Source organism: Nothoprocta perdicaria, unplaced genomic scaffold (genome assembly GCF_003342845.1).
Source record: "Nothoprocta perdicaria isolate Ctin4 unplaced genomic scaffold, notPer1 scaffold_27, whole genome shotgun sequence".
Taxonomy (NCBI): Eukaryota; Metazoa; Chordata; class Aves; order Tinamiformes; family Tinamidae; genus Nothoprocta; species Nothoprocta perdicaria.
Genome location: NW_020455499.1, coordinates 2,934,160 through 2,952,572, shown reverse-complemented (window position 1 = coordinate 2,952,572; position 18,413 = coordinate 2,934,160). Strand labels below are relative to the sequence as shown.

At 39.8% G+C, this 18,413-nt stretch overlaps 1 protein-coding gene across 1 annotated transcript in view; it reads right to left on the bottom strand.

The window, feature by feature from the left end:
* LOC112948589 (von Willebrand factor D and EGF domain-containing protein-like) overlaps positions 1–18,413 on the bottom strand; it is a 129,504-nt gene that overhangs the window by 9,790 nt on the left and 101,301 nt on the right. Inside the window, exons 23-26 of the mRNA XM_026040855.1 lie at positions 17,882–17,977; positions 16,298–16,393; positions 3,079–3,174; positions 1,841–1,936 (exon numbers count right to left, since the gene is read on the bottom strand). Coding sequence (XP_025896640.1) covers positions 1,841–1,936; positions 3,079–3,174; positions 16,298–16,393; positions 17,882–17,977 — 384 coding nt within the window. The remainder of the gene's footprint in view (positions 1–1,840; positions 1,937–3,078; positions 3,175–16,297; positions 16,394–17,881; positions 17,978–18,413) is intronic.

Here is an 18,413-nt window from a genome sequence, read left to right as displayed (position 1 = left end):
TTTGCACTTAGAAGTTTTAATATTAATTATTCAAGACCTAAAACTAGAGAACATCGTGCTTTACATTTTCTAGTTTTAGAGAAGTCTTAAGAAGAGGGTTTTTTTTTTTTTTGTGGCAACTGTAGTTACTGTTGTCTTCAAACATTTTTTTCAAGATGTTTGATGATGTTTTTCAATGCAGGAGTTAGCAAGTGGGTTAGACTCTGAACTAAATAGCTAAAGCTAGGACTATCTAACCTCTTTCTGTTCCTGGAAAAAAAGAAAAAAAACAAACAAGAAACAAAGACACAACCACCCCCAGCTGCTGGTAGACTGTGGAGAAGGTTCAGTGATTACTGGGAAAGGTTATCTGGATATTCACTTGTGGAATGAAACTAACTTTTGCATTAGAAAGCTGAAATTATTTAGAAACACACAATGATACAATCTTGAATGACGTGTTGCTGTTAATTTTGTATGCCTTAATGTGAACATTTTGCTGTATTATTAAATTTAACAGCCAAAGTCGTTAGATAAAGTGGCACAAGTCTGGGGCATGGCCTTGTTGTGGATGGTATAATGAAGAAAATTTGATCATCCACACACAAAGAGAAAGAGGATGCAGAGCACAGAGAAAGCTCTGAGGGCGAAAATTTTGGACAAAGCACTTTGCAAAGAGGAATGGTGTGATGAGCCAAGTGCCTCCGTGCTCGGATGCCGCTGCTCCTGGCAGATTGCATGGATTTGGCCTCCTGCTTGTGTGGTGCCTGCAGATAGAAAGCGGGCCAGAGCCATATGGGAGTAAGAACAAAGGATGCTCTCGTTAACCAGGGGTTGTTCGCAGACCTCGTCACTGCTGCGCGCAAGCTGCTCATCAGGGCCAGAGCGCTGACGAAAGTCAGCAACTCTCTGAAAAAGTGGGGCACTCAGGAAGCTCAAAATGTTTAGACAGATAAATATATATTTCTAATTGAATTCTAGATCTGGCTGGATAGAGTCCCATGTTAAAATACTGGAGCACAGACCTGCTTTCCTGCATTACACTTCTATGAAAAATCTCCTTCATACCTAACACCTGTGGGCATGATGAGGAGGATGTTTTTACTGCTTCTTCCCTGCCTCAATCTGAATGCCCTACAGCAGCATTACAAGAACCAATCATCTGCTCTCTGACACTAGTATTTCCCCTTTCTATTAAAAAAAAATAGAGAAATCCCAAATACTTGGTGATTATTTGAGTTTTCTGTGAGACCTAGGAGTCTGTGAGTGTGAGAAGAATACTGCCTTCCTATGCCTTTCCTTGTGCCGTCTTAGTCTAAAACTAGGAATGTCCACAAACTCAAGTGATGCATTAGTCAGTAATGGATCTCTTCCTATTCCAGGCCTTCCAGTTCCTCCCAATGCAAGTATTTTCCTCCATCTCAGTGGTCCCTAATGCACACCACTTACAGGATCAGGCTCTTGGGTTACAAGTACATATTTTTGCTTTATGTCCTTAATTCCAGTTGGACATGCAGATTGGAATAATCCGTTTCCTCTTGTCTCTGACCTCTCTTTTTTACCTTGTTTTGAAGTCATAGCTTAAAGTCTGCTATTTTTGTCTGACAAGCCAAACTCAGCATCAGCCAAAATAAATGATGACTCAATTCTCTTTCTCTCATTCATATTGAGTCCTGAAGTGTCTTTGAATGTAGTAGTTTTAGTCACAGCATAAGACAGTTTTGACAAATAGGAAGTAGAGTTTAGATGCTAATCATTTAGAGTTGACGTATAATGTAAACAGGGTAGAAAGCATAATGTATAAATGTGACTGGTGCACTCTGTGTGGCTTTGCAGCAGCAGTCCATAAAGCAGCACTTACGAGTCTGGCACCGCATCCCTGTCCATCCTCCAGAGCACTCGCAGATGTTTGGCCCTGTGCATTCGCCACCGTTCAGACACTTGTGCAGGCAAACAGCTGTACAGGTTGACAGGGAACATATGAAAAGATGTACACAACATATACCGGCTTTCAAGATCTGTCTTAAAGAGTGACGTATGAACACRTTAAGTTTTAGGTCATCTGACTGACTTCAAGATAAATTAATGTGCTCTCTTTATCAGAGAATAAACTTTTAGAGTTTTATTTATATTTATTTATCCTTAAGTTACTGTCATTGATAGCTGTCTGCTTCTTTACTAGTAGCAGCTTTGCTATTCCAGATGCTTGCTATCAACTAAGAATGTTCTTCACCTCTTTATGGTAGCATTCATATGCTATATGCAAGTGTTGTATGCTCTAAATAAATAGAATCATAGTAGAATTCACTATGCTTATTGTATATATTATTCATTCAGAAATACTGAAAGAGTTAATGTATATTTTTTTTTGTATGAGACACAGACTTCCTGCGGAATTTAAGAAGTTGTATATTATGATTCCAAACACTGAATCTGAAACTGTATTTACCACTAGGACTCAAAGGGTAAAAAGCCAGTATTTCAATTGRGTTTATATATAGCATGTCATCTTGATTCTAAATTTATCCATTTCATCTGTCAACATCATGATAATGAATAACCACATAAGGAAAAATGCTCCTTGAAAATATTTCAGGATAGCAGGATTTTAATTATATATTTRTGTAAACTGTAAGCAGATATGGTAAAATTACAGAGTAAAAACATATTCCCCCCCAAAATATATCTGATGACCTTGGCGGTATATCAATTTGGAAGGCGTTTAGTACGTTTTATATAGTTTTGTATTTTGAAATATATGACATTTATTTATAAAATAGAACAAAATATGTTATTTATATTAAACAGAAAATCAATATTTCAAGTTTAATACTGTACAAGTGAATTTTCATAAATATGTACAAAACAGTTGCATAAAGCCGAACCAGATTTCCCTACACACACATTTTTTCCTTTGCAAGTCTCAAATATTTATAGCATTTTGTGCTACCTGTACACAAGATTGCTTTTCTTCAAACTGCTGAAATAGCACATTCTATTCTCTCTATTGCTTTGTAATATTAAAAGAAGATTACAATAGATGACGAGTGGCTTAAGTAATAAACAACAACCTGTCTGATAGGCAGCAGAGATGCTTACGTTTATTACAGTGCTTTCCCTTCCAACCTGATGGGCAGTCACAGACGTTTGGGCTGACACACTTCCCTCCATTCATGCACATGGGATCACAGACACCTGCAGATATATATCAAAGGAAGAACATGGTGGTTGGGAAAGGAGGAGGACTTTGCTAGAAACTTAAACCTTTTCATAAGCTTGAATTGCTAGTGAATAGAAAATTAAAAAAAAAGTGATTTGGATTTGAAAATCTGAAACTCAGGCTTGATAGCTTCCATAAATCCRTCGTCCGTGTGCTGAGGCTTGTGAGGAGGCCCTCCTAAGTAATCTCCAATAATGCTCCACCAGAGACATGAGGGAGGCATTATTTACAAAGACTCTCAAAAAACAAGTCAAATTTCTGTAATGGCTGTAGACAGACCAGATCATTGTTAAAGTTCTGACTTGTTGATTGGAAACATCTGATATTCTCAAATGTTCATTTGGATAAGAAATGACTTTGCAGAGAATAGATTGGTTTCACACTATTTTGGGAATGTTCTTGCATTCAATCCAGCTTAAAGACTAAACAGATCTATATGAGTCTGTGGCATTTTTGCGTGATTATTTTTTATTTCTTACCTTTGCACTATATTCTTTCATCTGAGTAAAATGTTTGTCTTTTAAATGGAAGAAATTAGACGATTTCTTGTTYGATTTCATCAGAAATCTGACATTTTTTTGTGTCTCATATTAGATGCTGCCTTTGTTAAGTAATTTTACAAAACCCAACACTAAAATCTCAGTATATGACAAGTCAAACATCTTCAATCTCAAAGCACAGAGTTCCATCACTATAACATATAGGTATATAGGATATAGGTAGATGCTCTAATCGGGTGCCTGCAGTCCTTGCCTGCTATTTCTCCTTGCCTCTTATGAGCACTGCAGGAAGGAACCATTAGAAACTGGGCAGTTCAGAAATGAGATCATGCAGATGTAGTGGAAATAGGAGTTATTGGCCTTTTACACTTGCCCTATCTCTTTACTGCACTGCCAGCTTTTAGAGCTGCATTGCTGCCCATAGCTGGCTGCTGTGTTTGCATTTTGCTCTGTGCCAGGACCCTTGGATCTCCCAACATAGTGCCCTGCCCTCGGACAGGTTGAACTTACCCACCTCTGTAAGGCCTGGTTGAATCAAAGCCCCTAAACTGTCATCCTCTTTCTCCTTCTTTCCCCACCTTTCCTGATCCGCGCTATAATCCTGGCCTCTGATTATTAAGGCTCTCAGGGATCTAGAATTCTTGCTGAGCTGTCAAAAAGTACTGCAACSAGTAGTTAAAACCTACTCGAGTTCTAAGTGTAATGGCAACCTTAACTCTGAAATCATTTAATCTTTTCTTTTACTCTTCCTTCCTCCCTGCCTCTTTTAAGCCTACATCGTGAGTGAAGGCTTTTAACCTGCAATATTGTAGTGTATTTTATTTGATTTCCTGTTCCAATTATAAAATAGCTGAAGTGTTCAGRATTTAGAAAGGATGACAGCAAACCATAATGTTTAACCTAGAATTCAGATAACTTTATGATACTCACTGATGATAAGGTCCCCAGATCTAACTTGTTCTCCCCAAATCATGCTATGGAAATCCAGGGAGGTGATGTTGAGGTCGTATGCGAAATATTGTATATCTTTCAGTTTGTTAGACATTGTGAATCTTGGGCACTGTCTTTCTCCCCCATTAAAAAAGTGAAGTCAAGAAAGAAATAAAAAGAAGCACAATAATACATGTTCCACAGGGCCTTCTTGGTTTTGTTCCTTTGATTTTCTCTGTTATTTTCCCCTTCTACTAAATATTACATATTAAGATTTTCTTAGTTGCTTTATGTTGATTGATATCAGACTTTTTGACCTTCTTTCAATTACATGGAGTTAAACCAAGAGGTTTTTTGATTCAGTTCTGAATTGGGGTTTGTTTATAAGGGAAATAGTTCCATCTCACTTTGCATTGTAATTCAGCAGAACTGAATCACATTTGGGATCCAGTTTTGCTTTGRGTAAAACATAACAGTTCAAACTGATATTGAGCTTGGGATTTGTYTGAGTGTTTGTTTAACTGCCCTCAAAATGAACAGGTAATTATGGAAGTATAGCACTTTGACACTGTTCTATTGCTTATGACCTTCCTCACTTAGGCAATAACTTCAATCCAGAGAAGTTCAATTCAGAGATAACTAAGAGAGTCGCTTAAGTGGGGAGTGCAGGATCAGGGCTGCACATGCTCGGAAGGGCAGGAGCCCTCTTGTGCAGATCCTTTTTCCTCTAGATAGAGAACTCACAAGGCACCTTTATGTAAATGAATGCAGTGATATCTATCCATTTATTTATTTATTTATTTATTTATTTATTTATTTATTTATTTATTTCTGTCTGACATCTCTACCTTATTCTCTCTTCCTTTAACTTTCTTAAACACAATTCCATTTCAATGCCCCTAAGACAGCCTTCAGCGTTTGTTGATTATAACTAGTTCCGATCCCTACTAGTCCCACTGCTTGGCCTCTGTGGAGGAGCTCTGATTTCAAAATAGCAAACAAAAACGTTAGAGCCTCTCACAGGAAAACTAAATAAATTATCAGACACTAGGAGAGCAAATCGAATTACCCTATTTCTCCCAGGCACGGGCACRACTTTGAAAAGAGTCAGTTTTCTTTTTTCCCCCTCCCCTGAAAACTGCAGATGAGCTTKGCCCGAAGACAGCACTGGTTTGACAGGTTTACCGTCTGCCTTGGGGACTACCCTTGATTAAACTGCTGTGAGCATGTTCGAGTTTTCCCTTTGTTCCAATGTGAGAGGGGGGATCCCTGGAGGTGGGTGCTATCCAAATGTCCTGGGTGCAGTCAGTAGCTCTGAAATCCACCCCCTTGCTGTCAGCATCAGGGTTTCCAAGCTGCCACTAAGAACTGAAGCACAGGATTTTATAAGCAATCAACTTCCTCAATTCTGTGAAGGCTGTGGAGGCCACAGTTTAAAAACCAGAAAAGGCATTTCAGTGGTCTTATGTTTTCCAGCACTATTGAGTTAGATAAGGTAAACCTATGTTGGATGTGATAATGCAGATTAAAGGAAAAGCATGATTATATGTTGTATTTTAGGTGAGGAGTGATTGTGATAAAGGTAACAAGCAGCTGTGGGTGTTAAGATAAAACATAGGTGTTGCACAGGGCATCACATGTAATGTGTGCTATTCTGCGTAATGAAAGGCATTCACGAGTTGCTAAGTTTTCTGTTCTATTCAGCAGCTATTTCTCTTTGATGGCTTTAATGTATTTTGACCTTACAATCACTTAAAACTTTCTTTGACCCTTTTTATAGCTTATCCTCGCTAGGTTAACTTGACCCAGCGAAGTGCTTCTTGCAACTCTTTTTATCAGCCTCCATAGAACACCAAGGTTCAATTGATCCTTAAGGTAGTCAAAGCGCCTGGTTTGTAAGCCAAAGGGTACAGCTTCCCCTTCAAAACAAATGTTTCTAGAGATTACTTAAACTGTTAARAAAACTTAAATGTTGGAAGTAGTATCATCAATGAACACCCACCATTCCAGGGTCTTCCTTTTTCTGCCCTTCTTGCAATCGATTTACAATAGCAGTTGCCTTTAAAATGTAAACGGCATTAAGCAAAATTTCCCTGCTGGGGAACACCAAAAGGAGCTAGGGCAGAGCTAAGCTCAGAGCATGCTCTGCTGCAGCTACTGTAAGCAATTCAGAGTAGCCTCTTATTCTAACAACATTAGCCAGCAGTTGTTTCTGATTGGTTTACAGTGATTAAAAGAAAGCAGACTTTTCCTTTAGACTCTCATTGTTTCTGTGGATTAGCAGGCATTTTTTTTTTTTTTTTGCTGAACTTAAGTTACTTTTTGATTCAAGTACCTCATTGCACCTTCTCTCCCTAGAAACAGGTAATTCTTTTTCCTTTTGGCTTCTAATTTTGTTGAAATACGGCAGACTTCCTCCCAACCCTTTATAAAGTCAAAACAGAGGGAATATTAAATCAGGCTCCTAAAATTTTGGCAGAAAGGGGCCCTTTGGAATGTTTTAGGAATACATTGCAGCAGCTGAACATCCTTGTCCTTTCCTGACAATGACAGCACACAGCCTATTTCTTTCTGAATCAAAAATTACCTGTCATCATGTATCTTGAGCCGTGCTGCTGATGAGGAGACAGTGCGTCACACTGCAGTGTTGATTAGAAGATGTAGTTTCAAGACAACTGTTCTTTTTTTTTTTTTTTTTGCCCTGTAGAAGCTGAGAAAATTGACCTGCTGCTGGATGTGTTCTGCCTTTGGATGGAAGAGAGAAAATAGCCTCAAGCAGTAACATCTGTGTGGGCCAGCTAAGGTAATGCATCAGGCTACAGGTTACTGACAAAAAGCACAGAAATGAAGCCAAAACGCACCTACTGGTGTATATACACTTTAATTTATCCTTTAAGTCACCATCCCTATGCTGTCATTTGTATGTGATTCACAGGCAGCTACTTTTATTTCTGGCTGGTGTTGGGTTTGGAGCAACTTCTTTGTGCACCTAGAGCGTATTTCAGCTTGATCTCTCTATTGCTCTTTTGAGGAGGAGAAAGTTGATCAGTCACAGTTTTGACTTTGTATGTGCAGGAATTGTTTTAATGTTGGCTTTCTCCTCTCTGCTTTGTGGTTATCTTGATTTGGTGTGGCATGTCAAAAACAGAGGGCTGGAGCTGGGGAGATACAGCGTGGTAAGGAGACAGGAGCATGGGACAGCTCTAAGAATATCATCCACTGTTCTCCTCAGGAAAATACATGACAGAACTCAGGCTGAGAACAAAAATGAGACCAGTAGATGTCGAAGCAGTGAGTTCCTGCGTTAAAACTGGCCCTTCTAGTCCTTTTCAAACATTTATAGACAATATGCACTACCTATTGATATAAACTAAGGAGAAGTTCTATGGGAGGAATGAGACAATCTCAGGACAGCAGCCTTAAAATGCAGGGTGGATATTGCTGTTCTTTTTTCACAGGACAAGAAATGGAGGGCCAGGCTGGCGCTTTCACAAAACAGCACAGTCCCATTGATCATGTGGAAACAAGGCTCCACATCTCTCAGGATGCATTATGCATCTTAGCAGCACTGCTCAAATGAAACATTATCCTGACTGCAGTAGGGAAATGATTGGTTAGATGCTTCTAGGCTCCAAATAAAGATTTGATCTTGCAGCACGCTCTTTAATCCTTGGAACAAATGAATCACAGAGCAGCTGTGTTTYGGGTGGAAAGGGAGTCTCTAAAACAGGGGCACTGCTACCTGGATTTTACTGCCCTGACACTAGCAGAAGATAGTCCAGGTAAAAAATATCATTTTGCCCTTTAGAGGATATAACTGATGCTCAACGGATCATTAGTGAGATAGATGTACCAATATATCTGCTGCTGYGAAGGTCCCAAATGCACATAGCTCTCAAAAACGTTATGGATTTGGGACACTACATTTTTTTGTCCTTTTTTTTTTTCCAAGGACAATAAGAACTAATTTTGAACATGCTAAGCTTTAGGTGTGTATGTTGCTCTAGAGCTTGTTTTTCTCTGAAATTTCTCATCTATGTTAGTTTGGATTTGTAAATAAAGAACTAGCTCTACTGCCATATCCCAGCTATATCAAAGTATCCTGGGGACATGTGAGTCCCTGAATGTCAGAAATTACAATCACAGATTAAATTTTACAGAAAAGTAATTTGGTTTATGTATCAAAATTGTTTTCAAGAGTTTTGTATAACGTTCTTCTAAAATTTGGATCCTTATCTAGATCAATGATTCTGATGTTTACTTATCTATCTTTCTTCCTTCATATATCTCTGACAGAAATGCAGGCCACTTCTTCAATAAATTAACCTTCCTGAACAGCAAAAATAATCTGGTAGAACCCTCTGAGGGAAGCGGTGTAGGAGACCAAATGACTCAAGACACGGAGGGAGCTGTGAGTGCTTTTGTGGTGGGTGTGGTGGCCGTCTGCGTTTCCAACACAGGCAACTCTCTCCATATGGGTTAGCTTGCATCACCTACACACATCAGGTTAAAAACATAGCCTGAAAAATTGTAGACTCTACAGATGACAGTATGATCCTGGTGCTTTGCTTGTGTCTGCTTTTTGTTCTGATGTATACTCCTATTAGAGTTATTAAAGCAAGAATTAATTTAAGTGTTAGATCAGAAAAAAATGGGAGTGACAATAAATACGGAAAAGCAAGGCTCCTGAGATGCTAGACTAAATTTTGTTTGTCAATAGGTGATGTACTGAAATTCTGTTTACACTGTCACATCACTCTCACTAAATGGTATAATTTTATATTAGTGAAAGAGGATCCTGTTCTGTCCATTTGTCGTCCCAAAGATGCCTTGGCAGCTGATGCAGCAAGACTCTTAAACCTTAGGACACAGTGGAAATGAGTGACACTGCCATTTTAATACAGAAAGGAGATTTTCTACTCTCCCTGGGCAGAAATATTGCAGCTTCTGTACCTTTCAGTTTGCCTATTGTCACTTTTTGGGTGACACTCTTTCTAGAGGTACAATGGGATAGCTGTTGGGATAACTGTGAAATATTTCAGCATCTTTCAGAATGAAAAGCACAGTGAACAAAATAAGCAAGTGCAGGGGTACACACGTGCACAGTATATTTTGGGAATATTCTGCCATGTATTCCCAAACCCCACCGTATATTTTGTGATTATACACGAAGCCTTTTTCTTATTTGCCTGTTGGTTTTAGTCGAGTTGCAGCATTATTAACTTTAAAGTAGCTAAACTTTGTTCTCATCTTTGCAACTGCTGGTCTATAATTTATAGGGGGAATAGCAGAGTAGACACTCAGCACAACTTGTATTTCCATCTTGTTAGGTCTGACTTCAGTAAAATTTTCTCCTCATTGGGGAATGCTCCGTGTTTTATTAGGTCAGTGAACCATTGCAGCGTGTTTATAAATTGTGCCGCTGAGCAGCTTTCTTGTCATGCCTGACTAGGAAGCGCAGGAAGACTCTCACATTCCCCGTTTTCCTTCGCTGGTTGTTTCTGCAGCTTCCGTGCTGGCGTTTCGAGCTGGCACGTGGACGTGTTTCCGCTGCCGGAGCGGGAGTGCAACTCACTTTGTGTGCACAAAGCAAAGGGGAGGCTTGGGCAGAGTAACTGAGGACAACCACAGTGAGATGGGAGGCAATTCCAAGCCAGGAAAAAGAGCAGGAGAGAGAAGTACAGCTGATAGCCCAGCGAAGAACRGGATGCTCCTCATCCACATGGAGCAGGGAGCCCTGGCTGTCCTTTCAGCAGAGGACACCCCTCTGCGTCTGCCCRGGACTACTCTGTTCTTCCTAGCGTTATTAGCTTCCTTAGAGAGTCAGCTAGGGCTTCTTTGGGAACAAACATAGGGAAGGATTGTCCTGCCAAAGCCTTCTTGTGGATAAACAGGGAATGTTAATCTMCAGAATTGCTCTCCGTCTTTTTTCAGTGGCAAATCCTAAACTTTTTTTTTTTAAAGAGCAGGAGTTTTTTAAGTATTTTAGTTGGAAATGGATACCAAAAACTGTTGTTACTTAAATCGATTAGTAGAAAACACTTATCCTGACAGAGACACTCACTATGAAAAAGAAATTTAGCAATTCAGGAATCCAAACTATTTTAGTGTAGGTATGTATTTATGTACAGCAGCAGATCTGACACATTTRTTTAATGCCTTTAAGATATAAGTAGAAAAAATTGGCTCAAAATCTACRTTTCCTGCTCTCGTAAAACTCAAACTGCAGCCTGCGAATGTTTTCTGTGGAATGAATAAAAGGGTATTACAGCCTTTTGGCTTCTTGTTTAGGATATAAATTCATCTTTCACCAAAACAGATCCTTGTAATTTTTTTCTGAAAAATAAATGTAGAGGCAAATGCATGTACTGAAAGCTCCTAATAATAAATAAGTGTACCAGCTACATACATATGATATACATATGAAAATTTAGCTTTTAAGTAAAGTCAGCTAAGGGTTTTGTCACAAATCCTTCCTAGAGTGAGCGGAGAGTAGCACTACTCCAAGAGAGGAAGCCACGAACCAGACCGTGCCCTGGGTCCCTGTCTCCCGTTTGGCTCTCTCCTTTTTCCAGGAAGTCAGAGTGTCCCCATTTTCCCAAGGAAGATGCTAAGATTATTTGGTGTTCAGGTGAATGGGAAAGATAGTACTATCCCTGATTTTTATTTTCTTAAATGTTTTCTGTTCTATATCCTGTCAGCATCTAACTGTGTCCTGCACTATGTATCTACCAGATCTTCCAATCTATCTACTTGCGTCTAGTGCTTTTAGCAGTAAGTTACATGTCTCTCTGCTATGAGCAACTATTTAGTTATTCCAGACACCCAACGTCCCAGGGTATCAGAAATGTTGGACAACTAGTTGTTGCTCATGAGCCCAACCACAACACAGGAAAGTCTAAACACACATTATTTTTCATTCACTTAGGCTGCATTCATGGATTGTTTCCCATTCAGTTATGTGGGAGGGTTTGCTCAACCTCTTTCGACCAAACTGGCTGATTTTAGATGGCTTGAATCAATCTGTCTGCTCAGTGAAGATATTCCTGATAATATATTGCCAGTTGTCATAATGATAACTTGCTGGAGGTGTAATTTTTAGAGCAATACAGCTTTCTGCTTGTGCAGCTCACCGGGCAGTAATCTGCACATACTTTGCATGAGAAGGCTGGAATGCAGGAAATCAGTGACTTTCACAATCTGGCATCACTTGGCCAAAGATGCCTTTGAAACTGATTTCCAAATCAGTTTGGTTCTAGCCCTCATGCAATAAAATCCTCATGTTACTGAGAAGGAAAAAGAGACAAGGAAGAGAGGAAAGCAGAGCTGGAAGAATGGGAGTGAGTTCCACTGTGCACTGTGACTGGGTATAAATCCTGCCAGCAGGAATTACTGGAATGGAGAAATAGTTATCTACTGACTTGGAGCTYCAATCTGCAAAGTCCAAATGTCAGCGTAATGATTTATGTGATACAGAGCCTGCAGGATTGGGCCTGGCAGAATAAAATACATGGGTGCAGAAACGTGGTCTCTGTTTTAAGGCAGTRTGTAAAACACAGCTAGCTTGGCTGGGAGACAAGGGGCGAGAAGGGCTGCTGCTGCAAGAGAAAGCAGGGATCAGGCTGCAGGATCGCTTGGTATTCAGGGGAAGGGAGCAGGAGGATGTTCAGCGCTGTTCTCCAGTGCCCTTTGCTTGCTGATGAGCTCCAGAGGGAGCTTGCCCTGCCTTTTCACTCTGAGATGGACTCGCTAGAAGCCGATAGCAGCAAAGGAGGGATAAATGTGTGGTCCCGTGAATCCCTTCATTCCTCTGCCCTTCCTTTTTGCTCCAGCCCTTCATAAGAAAAGTAAACTTGGCTTTTATTAGCTCTCTCTTTTCAAAAAAATTACTTATAAAGGACACTTGCAAAAACACACATAGCAGATGAATGGAATCTGACCTAGCTTCTTTGCCTTTGATTTTTGCAAGGATGTGATAGAAATCAATGTGTACACTGTGGGAAAGCCTCACAGAAAGTCATAAAATTCCAAGAGTATTATGACTGTGCATGAATTAAAAAAACGACAGTAGCTTTTCCTTATTATTAAAACAGAGAGYGTTTGTTTGATGCAAAGGTGATCCAGAAATATGTTTTATTTTGAGATCCTGCCAGCATTTGCCTCTTTATGCTCAACGAGACAGATTATATTGAAAACAATTCTTAGCGAGCGGGGATACAAGGTTGTTGTAYGACTGCTGATGCATAACCATCCATTTCATTGTCAGTTCTGACACCCTCTCATGCGGGGCGTGGGTGGCAGGGCTGCATAATCACCACGCCGTTATTTATCAGTAAACACACCAGGCAAATCCTTCTGTCTCCGCTGGCAGCCAATCAGACTTGGGTGATTTACACGTTTTTGGAGACGGCGTTTGTAGGCACGAAGAACAAACAGCGACTTTCAGGCTGAATGCCCTTCTCCGTACGTGAAGGCAGCGAGAGGGAGGCTGCGTGGCCAGGCCGTGGGGCCGCCTCTCTCACTGGCAAGTTTTAGCTGTCAGACAGACATTCAAAGAGCCAAATGGTACCAGAGTGGGAGCGAGGAGGAACCCAAAGCACGCTGCTATGGATTTCGAAGAAACCAACAACAGCAACTTTGGGCTCTATTTAGAAATAGCACATCTTTGATGGGCTGACGTAGCTCTTGGTTTTAATTGCGTCCTTCAGTTGAGGATCTCAAGCTGCCAAAAGCAAACAGAAGCTTTGCTTTCTCAGCCACTGCCAGTGAGATATTAAGAAGAGAAATGTATAAAAACAGTAGACACAGTGCCAAAATATCCAGGGACAATTACTCAAAAAGCTGATTGAACTTGTCCTTATCTTTGCCTCTAGACATTGTTCCTACCTAAAACTGAGTAAAAATKTGTCATGACAAATACACTATTTGTTTAGACTATTCTGCTATTTCAGTTAAGAATTTTAGGGTGTCTTTCTATCATGTTTGTTAAGATGAAGGAAATACTTCTACCTGTTAACTACTGGATAAACAGCCCAAACTATTAGTATTTTATTGGTAGAAGGGCAAACGTCTGACCCAGGCTGCTGCATATTAGAGCTCCAAGATTAGACGAAATCTTAATGGATGAATTACCTCCTATTTGGGCAATTAGAGCTTTATTGGCTTTATTAATACAATTGATACCTCTATTAGAAGATGCCAGAGGTAACTGTGTATAAACCAGGTATTGTAGTGTACGAGCAGAGGCAAAACTGAAAAGCCTGCTGATTTCAAGCGTTGACTGCAGGCTCAGGAAGATAACACTTTAGTTGGGATCATGGTTTCTGAAAAGAGTATTTCTCAGGTTTTCTGGTCCACTGGAAGTTTCCCAAAACAGCAAGTATTTTCCAAATCTAACGATGAAGAGTATCAGCCTGCTCTACCTCACATAAATGGTAGGAAACATCTTCAGACTTTGATAATCCTATTTACTCACTCAACCTTGATCAGTTTTGTTAGGGAGGCAGTAAATCCTCCCAACATTTCCAAGATTCGAGACTGAGTGTAAGTCCATAGAGAAGCTGATACAGTGCCAGAGCTTGGGAGAAACTACACGAGAAGGGGAGAAACCCTTKTAGTAGTGGACAAGGGCTTAAGGACAATGGAAGTTCATATTCAGAAAGCAAAGAGCAATTAAAATAATGATGAAGCCACTCACGAGGAATTGTTTTTCTCAGAACTGTAACATGCCCCGTTCTGGCTAAGCCAGCTGTGCCTGCTCAGCACGGGGTAACCTGGCAGCTGTCGGTGCTTTGGGTACTACTGAGCTGTGATTTGAGCCACAGGTTCACATTTGAGTTCCTCTGAAATGGAGATAAATTGTCCTGAGGATTTGCAAATGGGAGCTCCTGCAGTATTATCCAGTAATATTCAGCAACCTTTGTTTCTAGTTGTAGTTTTGCTATTCTCCTGTATGTATTTCTTTTCCTTGCACTTTGTGCAAAGATATTGTGACTCCGTATAATTACCATAGCCAGTAATAAATCGTGAACAAAATTTTAATTCTTACGCAGTACACAGATGTATTACATGGGGCCTTAAAGGCAAACAGGAAAGACTTAAATTCTGAGAAAATCTTTTCTACCCACTAGTAATCTAGTGTTCTTGTTCTCATTCTTTCCTTCCCATATTCTCACCGTCACCGCTTCCAGGGAGGTTAGTAGAAGCTCCGCATTGATTCTTTTCCCAGGGTGATTTCTAAGACTCGAGCACACAGCCTGCAGGGCTGAGCTCATCTTTACAGAACCAGCTGCCAAGGCAGCCGCAGGATTATCAAAATCCTGCTTGTCATTGTAAATCATCACTATTTGATAAATGTATAAAAATATCTATATACCGCTAGCAATGCTGCAAATGAGACAAAATGAGTTATATGGCAGGTTACCATTTTTTGAAATGTGAAATGGATGTTGTGATACTTTTCCCATTTTATTTGGGGAAAATGAGTTGGGAACTGGAACTTCTTCATTCTAGCAAATTACTTTCCACTTTTTCATTTATGTGTGAGTGTAACTGAGATAAGAGTACACCCCTAGGTATATTGCAGATGTGTCTGCTGAAAGGGGAAAGAAACATAGCGGGTTGGTAGAGCTGGACCATTTAGGGGAAAGCTTGCCTAGAACTGCATCTTGATCAACTCTTATTTTCTCTGATCTGCCTTGAGATACGGCAGCATGTTTAAAGCTGGAAACAGTGCTTTAGTAATGTTCCCTAAACTCAAAAACAAGTTGCCAAACAGAAGGATATTTTTTTTTTCTGTTGTTGTTTCTCCTTTCTTCCCTCCAGCTTGTTCCTGCCAGAACAGACTATTCCACTGCACACTCTGCAGCCAGGCAGAGCTCTGCGCCGCGGTTCTCGCAGCTGAAGGAGAGCAGAGCTCTGGTATGGGCACGGAGAGGGCTTCTGTTGCTGCAAGGAATTTTTTACTAGCTTTTTTTCCTCTGTGTGCGAAAGACATAAAATGCTCTGGAAATGTACAGATTCTTCCTGCCAAGAACGGTTGTTTTCACAGCTCCCTTTTTGCCAATTTCAAACTGGTTAAGAAATAATAATAATATAAAAAATCCCCGTCACATACATACCATAAACTCCCTGGGTGAGCAGCAGAGTTTGTAAAAGTGCCAAGATAGCCTGTTTCCCCATAAGAACAGAGGAATCTCATATGAGTACCAGTGCTAAGTTGAAGAGGGAGTTTTCAGAGACAAGAACAAAGTAGAGGCTGAAGCATTATTAGCCAACTGTATTAATTAAGCTGCAGTTGTGATGGTTTGACATTTTTAAGAATCTCAGTCAGCTGCTCTGCCTTTGGCTCTAAGTTTTTTTCCCCAAATTCTTTCATGCAATAAATTGGATCGTCCAAATACAGTGTGTGTTACTCAGTCTAAATTCATGAAATATGTATAGAGGATTCCAGTAAAACATTCTACTCCTAACATTTACTTGACATAACAGTATTCTAATTAACGTGTTGGTTTTATACCTAGGGTACTACCAAACATACTGTGATACAAACAGAGAAGATTAGAGCATTAATCCAAAATAAATATTCTKCTTAACATGCACAGAAGGGGGAAAAAACTGTTAATGAGCCAGAGATCAGAGGAGAGCGAAGGGAAGTCCTGTAACTTACTTTTCTGGCACCTTCTGCCCATGTAACCCTCAGAACAGGAGCACACGTTGGTTCGAACGCAGTGACCACCGTTCTTACAAGGAGGAACACAAACAGCTGAGGAAAGGAGAGAAATAACATTTGATGCGCTGAAATCATACAAGATGTTAATGTTGCTTAAATATAGGTTAGGAATCTAAATATAGATGTCTGTGTTGGAGGACTGGCCTGCAGCCAGTGGAGAGGTGTTCCTCCAAAGGATGCTTTGGGGCAGGTGCCTCAGAGGAGGCTCCCAACTCTTCCCATTTGCAGAAAAACGTGGAAGACTAGTCTTAGTGCCTACAGGTCTTTGTTAGGTACCTGGAGTTATATCATGGACTATGTTAGAGATTCTCTTTGGTCTTTAACTTTGTAGATTTACTGCTGCCCTTGAAATACAGAGTAATGTTTCATATTTGCACTCYTCCTTCTTGTTTTCCCAATGAAGCCGATTTGAGGACTTGGATTTTCTTCTCTGTGCTTCACTTCTCTTCCCATATCACAATAAATGAAAATTTGTTTTCAAATTTTGGTCTAAACCAGAATATTTAAGGATAAAAGTACCAGATCACCCAGATGTTGAAAGCCACCTTCCATGTTAGGTGTCAAGAAAAAGATCACATAGTTTKTGTTTGTGTTATTTTTTCTCTCTCCTTCACCCCCAACAACAAAAAAAAAACAAAGAACTTCCAGAAAGCTCCAGTTGCAATTTAATTTTTGTGTGTGAATTATTCACTTGCAAAAATATGCATTAGTTGAATTCATCTAGGAATTCCAGGGAAAGGAGAGAAAAATACATTTAATATTAAAAYAATTTAGCTTTGCTAATAACAGTGTATTTATATGTTGATATTCAAATGAGGACATAAAACCCATCCTCAAAAATGCAGAGCACATGGGTGAAGCACTGGAGTTTTTGAACCCTCTTTGAACCCTAAGCAATACCTTCTGTCTTCTGTCTATTCTGTCTGGACTAATGAAGAGTTAAAAGATTCATTAATTTCAGATTGGTATTGGTAGTGCAAATGAACAGCCCAAGAAACTATTAGCTCAGATAGAACCCCGTTTGGAACATGGATTCCATGTGTGACCATGTCTGGTCAGATATGAGAAGACTCTGAGGTTATGTTCTCTGCAAGTCTCCCACCCGTTAGGCTCTGAGATGGTCAAGGGTTGGCCCTGTGRAGCCCATTTGGAGATAAATTCTCACTGGGCTGTGACTCCGAGCAACAGTACAGTGCACTATAGAGTTAGTAAAATGAACAAAGTAGACCCATATTTTAAATTTTGATTGTATGGATGCTAATTAGTGATATCACTTCAGATAGTTTTAGATTGTTTAGTTATCATTGATGCCATCATAAATAAGTACTGACTCCTTCACAATACCTTTAAGAACAACTTAACGCGGATTTATGATAGACTATAGCATCAAAGGAGCACACAGGGAGTCCTGACAAGGAAAATCTCTGGATATACTGCATGCCGTGGCAGGCAATGATATAGGCTGCTCTTTATATTTTAAGTCTGGACCCTTTATCAACATGATAAATAGAACTTGCTTACCTGTCTGACACTGCGGTCCATAAAAACCATAAGGACACATGCACGTATCTGGCCTGACACAGATTCCTCCATTTAAACACACTGGATTGCACACGGCTGTATGGAAATATAAGATAATTTTATTAATCTATTAATTTATTAATCTATTAATCTTATCATTTTAACTTTTTTTTAGAGTAAGCACATCTTTGTTGCTGSCCCTGTCATGAGAATAAATCTTGCTGGTAATTTTTGGACAAATTTCATAGTGTCTTTGTCGATCAGTTGTACTGTGGTGTGGCATTTACTCACTGTTGTTACAGCAGGAGCATGGCAGTGGGGWTTTAGCATAGCTTTAGGGGTGAAATAAAATAGAATTTAATAGTTTATTTCTGATGTCTTTCTGTGATTTGCATAGTTCATCTTCTTTTATTTTGGTATCCTAGCAGAGGCAGAAAAATGTAGCCTTTTTACCTATAGCTTGCTAGCCTGGAGATGGGATATTAACCTTTGTCAATGCTGGGCAGTGTAGTGGCATTTMAGGGATGCTGGA